The sequence below is a fragment of the Rhinoraja longicauda genome, chromosome 10 (assembly GCF_053455715.1).
Source record: "Rhinoraja longicauda isolate Sanriku21f chromosome 10, sRhiLon1.1, whole genome shotgun sequence".
NCBI lineage: Eukaryota > Metazoa > Chordata > Chondrichthyes > Rajiformes > Arhynchobatidae > Rhinoraja > Rhinoraja longicauda.
Window position 1 is genome coordinate 6088935 of NC_135962.1, and position 13379 is coordinate 6102313.

Genomic DNA, 13379 nt, shown 5'->3' on the forward strand with positions numbered 1-13379 from the left:
GCATCTTCCTGCGCTTTTAATGGAGACTGCCGCACACAAAGCCACTGCAGGATCAATGCCAAGCGTGGAGAGGGGCAGTAGTCTAACAGGGAACGACACACACACACCCACACACACACACATACCCACACCACACACAGACACACACATACCCACACCACACAGACACACAGACACACACACACCCACACACACACATACCCACACACACATACCCACACACACATACCCACACCACACACAGACACACACACACACACACATACCCACACCACACACACCCACACACATACCCACACCACACACACACACAGACACACACAGATACAGACACATACCCACACCACACACAGACACACACACAGACAGACACATACCCATACCCACACCACACAGACACACACACACAGCCGTGCAGACAGGCTGAGCCACACGAACGCTGGCTCTTTAAGAGATGCCTCGCCTCCCCTCCCCACCCCCCTCTCTGGCTGTTTATCACAAAGAGACGCCTCAATTGGCGGCGTGAGGAGACAAGAGAGGGAGAGCTGGGTTGGAGCAGGTGGCGAGGCAGCGGCACAGAGGAGCTGGTACTGGTACTGGTACTGATACAGGCACTGGTACAGCTGCGGGTCCCAGGACACTGCCATGCCCCAGGCGGAGGGCAGCTGATCGGACGAGGACGAGCAGTAGCAGCAGCTGCTGCAGCGGCGGCGATGAGGGACAAGGATTTCAACCCCGCGGGGGATAAAGGCAAGCCGGCCACCTTCACGGGGGACAAGGCGAAGATGGCTGCGAAGAGCGACAAGAAGTGGGTGCGGCTGGCCACGGTGCTGGCCTACGTGCTGTCCGTGTCGCTGGCTGCCATCATCCTGGCCGTGTACTACAGCCTGATCTGGAAGCCGGTGAAGCAGATCAAGCCCCAGCCCCAGCAGGAGGGAGGCACGTCGCCAGCCCCGGGACTGAGCGCCTTCACCGCCTGGCAGCCGACTCAGACAGGGCAGTGGGGCGGGAGCACGGCCGCTACCAGCAGCACCAGCAGCAGCAGCCAGGGCCAGGAGGAGGAGGAGGACGGGGAGGGGGTGGTGCAGAGCCCGGGACCCTGGACCTCCACAACAGCGGCACTCAACGGCACGGTGCCCCCGACACCGGCAGCAACAACAGCGGCGCGGTGAAGCAAGCCCTGCACCCCTGGGTGTGAGTGTGTGGACTGTTGCACCCAACCCCACCCCACCTCGCCACTCCACTGGACTGGACTTTACTACAACACCACAATACTTTATATTACAATAACGCATCATCGGACTGTGTGGGGTGGGGGGCTGCGCTGCTTGTAGGGGCGCTGCTTGTAATCGCCGTCTTTATAACAAATATCTCTAGGACCAGTTGATGTTAAAATGAGGACTTGTTGTCGTGGGTTTGATAATAATGCTGTACGTACCTTAGTGTATGTATGTATGTATGTATGGATGGAAGGATGGGTAAGTTAACGTGCCGGCTGCACGGCATGTGATCACCTCAGGTACGATACCTCTGTACAGACGACTGCTGTACACGCAGCAGTGCAACTTGTCCCCAGAGCTTTAGTAATCGTCGATATATTTTTAAAGGAACAATAAATGGCTGAAGATCTGAATCGGTGTTTTCTTGTGCAAGAGGCGGCGAGGGTGGCGTTACTGGTGAACGGCTCACACACAGTAAGTGTTGGGGGGCGAGTGGGGTCTCTGGTGAGACGGGGACGGGTCTGGGCTGGAATCATCTCAACGTTTCATTGAGCGTTCGGTTCCCAGGATCGACTGAAAGCGACACGCTGAATAAATAACGGCCCCTTAAATGTTTATTGCAGACACCAATCCTACTCGTGCATGTTTAATGTTGAGTTGTAGGAAAGGCCCACTGTATTGCAGCCGTATCAACGGTGCTTGTAGGGAGCGAGGGAGCGCCCCATGCCTCGGCCCCAGTCGTCGGGGGAGGGAGGGAGGGAGGGAGAGAGAGAGAGAGAGGGAGTGAAGGAGGGAGCGCAGGAGGGAGCGCCCCTTGCCTCGGCCCCAGTCGGGTTGTACATTGTCATATACAGACATACGGGAGCAACCGGAAATATTGCTTGCAAATGCATCATAGGCAACTAGACTGAGACAACACACAAACATTTTGTTAACTGTCCTGTAGAATAGAGTAATGTTAAATTGCACAAATTTATAAATTCAGTGGGACAGTTTAAAAAAAAAAGATTGTGTTTTGCACTAATCTCTTTTTTTTTGTACAAAGAGGGAAGAAAACAAATCCATGGTGTACCATCTTGCGTGCCACTAGGATTGTAGGAGTTGTACAAAGACCTGATAGTTGTAGGAAAGTAGTTGTCCCTGAGCCTGGTGGTGTGGAACTTGCTTTTGTACCTCCTGCCTGACTAGCAGTGAAAAGAGGGCATAGTCTGGATGGTAGGGATCCTTGATGGTAGAGATGCTGCCACCTTGAGGCAGTGCCTCATGTAGGCTGCTATGCCCTTGTGATGGTGGATGCAGCTGTACCAGTGATGGGCCAGACTGTCCACCACTCTGCAGCATCTTGCACACTGAGCCTGGGAATTTCTATACCGGGCCATGATGCAACCAGTCAAGATACTCTCTACAGAAGATAGACACAAAAAGCTGAAGTAACTCAGCGGGTCAGCCAACATCACTGGAGAAATGGAATAGCAGATGTTTCGGGTCGAGACCTTTCTTCAGACCCGAAACGTCCTTTTCTCCAGATATACAAGGATATTGTCAGGACTCGAGGGTTTGGGCTATAGGGAGAGGTTGAGTAGACTGAGACTGTTCTCTGGAGCGCAGAAGGATGAGGGGTGATCTTGTGGAGGTGTATAAGATGATGAGATGAATAGATCGGGTAGATGCACGGAGTCTCTTACCCAGAGTAGGGGAATCGAGGACCAGAGGGCAGAGTAGGGGAATAAAGAACCACCACCCTTTGCAGTGAAGGGGAAAGATGTTATAGGACTCTGAGGGGTAACCTTTTCACACAAAGGGTGGTGGGTGTGCTGCTGGAGGGGGTAGTTCAGGCAGGGACTATCGCAATGTTCAAGAAGCAATTAGAGAGGTACATGGATAGGACAGGTATAGTGGGATATGGGCCAAATGCAGGTAAGTGAGACTAGTGGAGATGGGACAAGTTGGTTGGTGTGGGCAAGTTGGGCCAAGGGGCTTGTTTCCACACTGTATGACTATGACTAAGAAAACGCTTTTCTTAGGGAGATAGGGCAGGATTTTTCTTCAAGGGATAAAATGATGAAAGGACAAGCGAAACAGGAGCAAGTTTCTGCCTACTAAAATGGCGCCGTGACGGACTACGGTTTTTAGGGTCGAGTGGTCTATCTTGCTCCTCTAGTATCTTTGCTGGAAACTCTCAGCGGGTCATGCAGCATTTGTGGAGACAGCTGACATTTTAGGTCTGTGATTCTTCATCTGATGAAGGGTCTCAGACCTGAAGCCTTGACTGTTTCCCTCTCCACAGATTCTGCCAGTCCTGACGAGTATTTCCAACACTTGGTTTTTATTTCAGATTTGTAGCATCTGCAGTTATTTGATTTTCAGGTTAATTATGGGTATGGATAGGAATATTAGCAGGAGGTCAAAATGGATGAAGCAGATTGGGGCAACACCAAACAAAACCCGTTTTTTTTGTTTTCTCTTTCTGCTGGCCTCAGTAACTAGTTCTGTGTTTACAAGGCTGACCTACCATTCTCCATACTCCAAAATTTCTCACCCCACACCGCATGCTATACCTAAATCACATGGCCCTCCTTCATGCAGTTCACCAGCCAACCCAATGAGAAAGGACAGGAATACTGCTTTGATCTGTCGTTTACACACCTTACCCAACCATATATCTACCCTGACTGTCAGTCTGAAGGGTCTCAACCCAAAACGTCACCCATTTCTCTCCAGAGATGCCGCCTGTCCCGCTGAGTTACTCCAACATTTTGTCTATCTTCGGTGTAAACCAGCATCTGCAGTTCCTTCCTACACAATTTAAATTTCTTCCCAGTCTCTTTTTTCTCTTCCTTACAATGATCTGAGATTTCTTTCCCTCTTGTGCATCCTCACGCCTTCCTCTCATCAATGTCAACAGTACTCGGCCATCTAGGTCCTGTCATTTCAATTTGCCACCCCACTCCCACTAAACTCTCTGCCCTCAGCCTCACACACTGTTACAACAAAACACAATGTCATCTCATCTTCTGAATGGACACTTTGCAGCTTTAGATTTTAGACAGAGATACAGCGTGAAAACAGACCCTTTGGCCTACGCCGACCAGGGAGTACTCCATACACTAGCACTATCCTACACACCAGTAGCACTATCCTACACACCAGTAGCACTATCCACTTGGGACAATCTACAGGCATACCAACCTATATGTCTTTGGAGTGTGGGAGGAAACGGGAGCATCCGGAGAAAACCCACGTGGTCACGGGGAGAACGTACAAACTCCGTACAGACAGCACCCTTAGTCTGGGTCGAACCTGGGTCTCTGGCGCTGTATGGCAGGAACTCTACCGCTGCGCCACTGTGTTGATCAGGCTGCACGTGGTGCCTATTGACAGGTGTGACCCGACTACTGATAGGCACAGGGGTTTGACCTGCTTCATTTCCGACCTGGGCCAATTCATCCCATTACACAACCTGGTGATTCGCGATTCCTCCGGAGACACCGTATCGTTTTCCAGCTTGGGGAGCACACCCGATTGGCACATCTCGCTGCAGCCTAGATCTCCTGGCCTCTAGCGTACTGACAGCTTCTGCCTCTGAGCACCTGGATTACAGGTGTGCCACTGCGCCCGAGCTCTCTGAACTCAACGCTGAATCCAAAAGTTTCAAATATCCAGCCTCTATTAGAACTGGCTAGTTCAGATGAAAAGTCTCCAAACACTAATGAATCATCATTGGATACGGGTGAGGTGCCAGAAGAATGGAGGCTGGTTAATGTTGTGCCTCTATTTAAGAAGGGCTGCAAGGAATAGCCTGTGAACTATGGACCCGTGAGCCTAACATTTGTGGTAGTCAAGTTACTGGAGAGTATTATGAAGGATAAGATACTCTATTGGTATCTATTTAGATAAACAGAGGCTGACTAAGGATAGCTAGCATAGTTTTGTGTGTAGGAGATCATGTCCTACGAATCTGATTTGAGTTTTCTGAAGAAGTAACCAGAATGAATGATGAAGCCAAAGCCACAGATGTTGTCGATATGGACTTCCAACAATGCATTTGATAAGGTTCTGCATGAGCGGCTGCTCTGGCAGGTTCGAACACATGGAATCCCGGGAGAACTAGCCGACTGGATAGAGAATTGGCTTCATGGAAGGAGGCAGAGGGCGATGTCAAAAGGTTGTTTTTGGACTGGAGGCCTGTGACTAGTGGTGTGCCTCAGGGTTCGATAGTGGGCTCACTGCCGTTTGTGGTTTATCTCACCAATCTGCATGAGAATGTAGAAGGCATGATTAGTAAGTTTGCAGATGACGCTAAGTTTGCAGATGGGTGGTATCATTGATAGCATAGATGGTTATTAAACAATACAGCAAGATGTTAGTGGGTGTGGGCTGAGGAATGGTTAATGAAATTTAATGCAGATAAGTGTGAGGTCAAACTAGGGCAGGATCTTTACAGTGAGTTGGAGGGCCATGTGGAGTGTTGTAGAGCAGAGGGATCTAGGAATGCAGAAACATAGTTCCTTCAAAGTGGTGCCACAGTAGATAAGGTGGTCAAGAAGGCTTTGGTACATTGGCCTTCATCAGTGAGGGTACTGAGTATAGAAATGTAGAAACAAGGACCTGCAGATGCTGGTTTACAAAAAAAACAAAAAACTATTGGAGTAACTCAGCAGGTCAGGCAGCATTCATGGATAACATGGATAGGTGACATTTTGGATTGGGACCCTTCTTCAGACTGATTGTGTTGGGGGGGGGGGGGGGGGGGGGGAGGGCTTGGAGAGACGAAGGGCAGGTAATAGATGAACACAGGCAAAGAGGGTTTTTGATAGGAGATGATTGGACAAAGACCAAAGATTAAAAAACAGGTGTGAGACCATAGGATTGAAGGTTGCGAGTTTCGTGCAGTTCTGGTGCCCCATTACAGGAAGGATATGGAGGCTTTGGAGAGGGTGCAGAGGGGGTTTACCAGAATGCTGTCTGGAGCAACATCGGAGGGCATAGCTATAAAAGCAAGAGGGGGTAAGTTTAATGGAGATGTGAGGGGCAAGCTTTTTTACTCAGAGCATGGTGGGGGCCTGGAACATTGCCACGGGTGGTGATGGAGGCACATACGTTAGTGACATTTAAGAGGCTTTTAGATGGGCACATGGAAGTGCAGGGAATTGAGGGGTGAGGCACAGGGGAGAGTGGAAGAAATAGGGGTGCAGGGGAGAAAAGGGAGAGGGAGGGAGGAGTTGTTAGAGGTTACCTGAAATTGGAAAATTCAATGTTCATACCGTTGGGTTGTAAGCTATCCATGCGGAATATGAGGTGCTGTTCCTCCAGTTTGCGTGTAGCCTCCTAAGGAGGAGGCCTAGGACAGAAAGGTTATTGTGGGAGTAGGAAGGGAATTAAAATGCAGACCTCCCAACATTTGATTTTACAAATTCAGAATTTTGATGTCAAAAATTCAGAATTTTACATCATAATTCATAATATGGCGCGTAATGCAACTTTTCAGCAAAAAAAACGTATGCACACCAAATGCGCGTACACGTTGCACTACATTCATGTGTGAAAAACAACTATTATTTCCAACAGTCTGTAGTTCTTGGACTACATGTACAATGTCAGCCTATCATGAGTATATTCTACTATTATAGAAAGGATATTGAACAGAAATACTTCTTACAAAGAAAAGATTTTGTTCTGTTTTTTCTATTTTGCTTTTTCCTTACACATCCCAATTCTCTTGGTATTGAGTAAAAGAACAATGGTCATAAAATGTATGACAAAGTTATGAAGAAAGAGTTTCATTAAAAAAAACTGCACATACCTAATTTAATTGAAGACATACTTGCTCCAGTGGTCTTCAACAGCAAATCACAACGGTCCATGTCCCCCCCCAACCCTTCTCCCCCCCCCCCCCCTTTCCTCCCCAAATCCACTCCCCCACCCCTCTCACCCCCACTCTCCCCCTCCCTTCCTCCACCCCCCCGACCCCCAATCCCTCCTCCCACTCCACTGTCCCCCTCCTCTGCACCCCAACCCCCCCCCCCCCCCATCCCCTCTCAACATCAACGGCCCTCACGCTCCGCAGCGAGGCGAGCGGCGAGGACGGGTGAGCGGCAAGAGGAGGCCAGAGACAAGGCGAGGCCGGGTGAGCGACGAGGTGAGGCGAGGCTAGCAGCAAGGCCGAGCCAGAGGCTAGACCAGCGGCAAGGCGATGCCAGGCTAGCGGTGAGGTGAGTGTCGGGGCCGGGCGAGCGGCGAGGCATGTGTTTTGCGGAAAGATGTGAGGCGAAATCAGAATGGTGGAAATGAAATAAGAAAGAAAACTTTCCGCCAAATTCGGAAGGGTTGGGAGGTCTGAAAATGGTTAGCATCTGGGAGATTCAGCAGGCTTTGGTAGACCGAGCACTAGTGTTCACCAAAAATTTGCTTGGTCTACACTTAGTCTCTCCAATGTACAGGTGGCCACATCGAGAACACCAGACACACTGAATGAGGTTAGAGGAGGTGCATGTGAACCTCTGACTCACCTGGATGGACTGCTGGGCTCCCTGGATGGAGGCAGGGAGGAGATATAGGGATGGGTGTTGCATCTCCGGTGGTTATGGGGGAAAGTACCTGTAAAGGGGGTGCTTTGAATGGGAATGGATGTGAACTAAGAAGATGGCGAGATGAGCTGTCTCTGCGTAACGTGGGAAGGGGTGGAGATGGGAAGATGTGACCGGTGGTGAGATCACGTTGGAGATGATGGAAATGTCACAGAATGATATGTTGGGGGCGGAACCAAAGGTGAGTAACAGGGGAACTATTCTTGTTACCTCTGTGGGAGGGAGAGCAAGAGCAGAACTACAGGACACAGAGGAGACACAGGTAAGATCCATTTGTGACAGCACAAGGGAAACCACGGTTACTAAAGAAAGGGTACATCTTGGATGTCTTTGCATGGAATCTTGGGAGCAGAGAGTTGAAAGTGGAGATGGAAGAATAACAATTAACACTCGTCAAACAAATGCCAAGCAAACACCATCTGTAGCAAGTGAAAGTTTAACCATTCCCATTGGCAAAATACTGGTCAACTTCCTGGGACTCAATATCGACCAGCAACCTAATTGAACAAGACACCAAGTAATGTTTTATTAAACTGGTCAGAGGCTGTGTGTTCCCTAGGACTGACCTCCTGATTCCCCTAACTCTATTCACCTCACCGTCAGGAATAAGGTGAAAGGGTCTCGACGCGAAATGTCACCCATTACTTCTCTCCAGAGATGCTGCCTGTCCAGCTGAGTTACTGCTGCATTTTGTGTCTATCTTCGATTTAAACCAGCACATGCAGTTCTTTCCTACACAGATGGAATGCACTCTACTTATCTGAAATGATGCGGCTCCAACAACATTCAGGAAGCCCATCAGTGCTCGGACAAAGGAATTTGTAGGTTCAGCCCATATCCACCACCCTCTGTTTTCTGCCTCCATCACTGTCACAAGATGGCTGCAGTGCGTACCACCTGCACCATAACATGTGGCAATGGGTTATTTGATGGCACCCTCTAAAGCTCTAACTTCTGTTATCTAAAGGCACAGGAACTACAAGTGTATTAGAATGAAACTGCCTTCTCAAACTCACAGTCCGTTGGGCCGGCCAATCCTTTCACATGTACGGCTCCAGATCACTATTCTGAGTCTGTAAGTGAAAGAGGTGACCAGCTGGACAGTAAAAAAAATGATTCAAGGATGTGAACACAAGCTCCAATGAGTCTTGAGACCCTATGACCCATGACTGTTCAAAGTGGAGAAGCATTTAGGACATTACTGAGAATCCGTGCCATACAATGAGAACACAATCAAGGTAGAGATGAGGAGAAATATCTTTAGCCAGGCAATGGTGAATATGTGGAATTCATTGCCACAGCATTGGAGGCCAAGTAATTGGGTATTTTTAAAGTGGAAATCGATAGGTTCTTGATTAACATGGGCATCAAAGGTTGTGGGAAGAAGGCAGAAGAATGGGGTTGAGAGGGAAAAATAGATCAGCCATGATTGAATGGCAGCGAAGACCTGATGGGCAGAATGGCCAAATTCTGCTCCTATGTCTTATAGTCTAATGACCAGTGTAAGTTTCAGAAAGAGTGCACTGCCTCACAAATTACCCATCCACTCACCCAGCCAGTCACCTTCTGCCCATCACTGGAAAAGCCTGCAGTTCCCACACAAGAGCTCATCAGTCATATGTTGAAAGACTGGAGCGACTAGGCTTGTATACACTGGAATTTAGAAGGATGAGAGGGGATCTTATAGAAACATATAAGATTATTAAGGGGTTGGACACTATTAGAGGCAGGAAACATGTTCCCAATGTTGGGGGAGTCCAGAACCAGGGGCCACAGTTTAAGAATAAGGGGTAGGCCATTTAGAACGGAGATGAGGAAAAACCTTTTCAGTCAGAGAGTTATGAAACTGTGGAATTCTCTGCCTCAGAAGGCAGTGGAGGCCAATTCTCTGAACGCATTCAAGAGAGAGCTAGATAGAGCTCTCAAGGATAGCGGAGTCAGGGGGTATGGGGAGAAGGCAGGAACGGGGTACTGGTTGAGAATGATCAGCCATGATCACATTGAATGGCGGTGCTGGCTCGAGGGGCAGAATGGCCTCCTCCTGCACCTATTGTCTATTGTCTATTATCTCAGCACTCGGAGAGCCGGGGTAGAAGCAAGTCATCTTTGATCTGGAAGGACTCCCTCAGGAGTACATAAAAGATCCCCAACCCCCACTGCTAAGTTCCTCATAATATCAAGCATCTCCTACAAAATAGGGATATGGTTTGATATATAGCTTTCTTCATGTTAACATGGATTCTTCCTGCACATTCCACCAACTTATTCCAATCTGTCACCATCCACTCTGCGCTCAACGATACTGCTACCAACAGCAAGGAGGAATGGAAACGCTGTCAAGACCAAAGAAGATGTAGCATTGCAAGAGCAAGTGGTCAGGGCCAAGATCGAAAACTGCTGGGTTTTTAGTTTTACCAAACTACTTAATACTATATGTGTAGGAAGGAACTGCAGATGCTGGTTTATCCCGAAGACAGACACAAAATGCTGGAGTGACTCACTGGGACAGGCAGCATCTCTGGAGAGAAGGAATGGGTGACGTTTCGAGTCGAGAACCTTCTTCAAACGTCACTCATTCCTTCTCTTCAGAGATGCTGCCTGTCCCGCTGAGTTACTCCAGCATTTTGTGTCTATCTGTTTAATACTATACGCAGCCAAATGCTGCATTGATGCCAAGGATTCCAGAGATAAGTCACTTATCTCTGAAAATCAGGCTAGAGCGAGGTGTGGCATTCAGGTCATGATGAGGTATGGAATGGGAGTGGAATCTATCCTGGGATCAGTGAGCAGGTGATTGGTAAGTGCCACTTGTTATGCCCGTAGATGGTACCTTCCATCTATTTTTCTAGTTTCAAAATTGACTGACGAGGCAGAGAGCCAGAGAGGATTTATCCTGATTTTTGAGAATAGGCAGACATGTAAAATCACACATTAGTCCAACACATCCATAAATAGCTCTATGTAAGAGCAATCGAGCTGGTCCCACTTCTCCCCATCTGATGCTCCTGAACGTACTTCCTTTAGGATATGTATTCGGCTCACTTTAAGGCAACACTTGAATCTGCCACACCACTCCAACGGAAGTGTTTCCACACCTGATCATTTTCTACACTTCAAAAAAAATCCTTTGTCTCCTTCGCCAGATACTTTTATTCTATCCCCCCCTCACTGGGATTAGTTTTTCTCTTTGTCTTATATTTTTAATGATTTTAAACATCTCTACTGGATCTCCTCTGTGCAAGGGGAACAACCTCGGTTTCTACAGACTATCATCATAGCTGAAATCCCTCCACCCAGGAATCCTTTTGGTAAATCTCTTGTATGGAGCCACAGCAATGAAACAGACCCTTTGGCCCAGTGAGTCCATGTTGACCATTGATCTCTCATTGTTATCTCACTTCTGCATCCATTCCCTGCACACTAGGGGCAGTTTACAGAGCCCAATTATCTACAAATCAACGCATCTTTGGGATGGGGGTGGAAACCCATGCAGTCACAGGAGGAATGTGCAAACTCCATCACAGACAGCACTCGAGTTCAGGATCAAACTCTGGTCTGTGGCACCATGAGACAGCAGCTCTATAAGCTGCGTCACTGTGCTGCCTACTTCTGCACCCTCTCCCAAAGCATGGTGTATAGATCGCAACACAGTCCTCCACTGTGGACAAACTATGTTATATGGAAATAAACACATAAACCTGGAGTAACTCAGCTGGACAGCAGCATCTTTGGAGAGAAGGAATGGGTGACGTTTTGGGTCGAGACCCTTCGTCAGACGGGTTAGGGATAAGGTATGGAGGTTTATTATAGACTTCCTGGCTCTTGTGGTTTCTCCTTTTAATTATGATGGACAAGATCCAGTATATTTTAAATGAATCTTACCTTTCCAGCATTTCAAAAGGATCATTCCCTCTGTGCCTCCACTGTTCTATTTCCTCCAACATTTACTTCCTGGTCATTGTTGTATTCCCTTGCATTTGCAGAGGATGCAACACCGGTCCTTTTATCTGTTTCTTTCCCACTATCTAATTTTCAAACTGTTCTCTCAGATGAAGCAGTAATTCACGTGTACTAATTTAGTGTAGAAACATAGAAAATGGGTGCAGTAGGCCATTCGGCCCTTCTATTCAATATGATCATGGCTGATCAACCAAAATCAGTACCCCGTTCCTGCTTTCTCCCCATATCCCTTGATTCCTTTAGCCCTAAGAGCTATATCTAACTCTCTCTTGAAAACATCCAATGAATTGACCTCCACAGCCTTCTGTGGCAGAGAATTCCACAGATTCACAACTCTCAGGGTGAAAAGGTTTTTCCTCATCTCAGTGCTAAATGGCCTACCCCTTAATTTTACACTGTGACCCTTGGTTCTGAACTCCCCCAACATCAGGAACATTTTTCCTGCATCTGGTCTAACCATTCCCTTAAGAATTTTATATGTTTCTCTAAGATCTCCTCTCACCCGTCTAAATTCAAGTGAATAGACATAGACATAGAAAATAGGTGCAAAAGGAGGCCATTCAGCCCTTCGAGCCAGCACAGCCATTCATTGTGATTATGGCTGATCATCCACCATCAGTAACCTGTGCCCAACTTCTCCTCATATCCCTTGATTCTACTAGCCCCCAGAGCTCTATCGAACTCTCTCTTAAATTCATCCAGTGATTTGGCCTCCACTGCCCTCTGTGGCAGAGAATTCCACAGATTCACAACTCTCTGGGTGAAAAAGTTTTTCCTCATCTCAGTCCTAAATGGCCTACCCCTTATTTTTACACTGTGACCCCTGGTTCTGGACTCCCCCAACATCGGGAACATTTTTCCTGCATCTGGCCTATCCATTCCCTCAAGAATTTTATATGTTTCTATAAGATCCCCTCTCACCCTTCTAAATTACAGTGAATATAAGCCCAGTCGACCCATTCTTTCATCATATGTCAACCCAGCCATCCCAGGAATTAACCCGGTGAACCTACGCTGCACTCCCTCAATAGCAAGAATGTCCTTCCTCAAAATAGGAGACCAAAACTGCACACAATACTCCAGGTGCGGTCTCACCAGGGCCCCGTACAACTGCAGTAGGACCTCCTTGCTCCTATACTCAAATCCTCTCGCTATGAAGGAGACCAAGGAGCTAATCATCAACTTTAGAAGGTCACAGGATGATGAATACGCTCCAGTCTTCATCAACTGGGACAGAGTGGAGAGAGTGTCCAGCTTCAAGTTTTTGGGCACACACGTTTCAGAGGACCTCACGTGGTCCACTAACACCACGGCACTGGTCAAGAAAGCACAGCAACGGCTGTTTTTCCTGAAGATGCTGAAAAAAGCTGGTCTGCCCCAAAAGATGCTGGTGACTTTCTACCACTGCACCACAGAGAGCATCCTAACATACTGCATCGCTGTGTGGTATCTCAGCTGCACAGCAGTGGATAGGAGAGCTCTTCAGCGGAGCTGTCTCCAGAGCACAGAAGATCATTGGGATACAGCTCCCAGCCCTGGAGGACATCCACAACACAGGCTGCCTCAGAAAAGCCATCAGCATCTGTAAGGACTCCACACACCCATGCCATTG

The 13379-nt window shown here is 48.1% G+C and overlaps 1 protein-coding gene across 1 annotated transcript; it reads left to right on the forward strand.

The window, feature by feature from the left end:
* The first annotated feature begins 451 nt into the window (after positions 1 to 451).
* LOC144597573 (putative transmembrane protein INAFM2) lies at positions 452 to 1627 on the forward strand. The gene has a single exon (XM_078407065.1). The coding sequence runs from the start codon at positions 714 to 716 to the stop codon at positions 1170 to 1172; it is 459 nt and encodes a 152-aa protein (XP_078263191.1). The 5' UTR covers positions 452 to 713; the 3' UTR covers positions 1173 to 1627.
* Positions 1628 to 13379: the final 11752 nt, after the last annotated feature.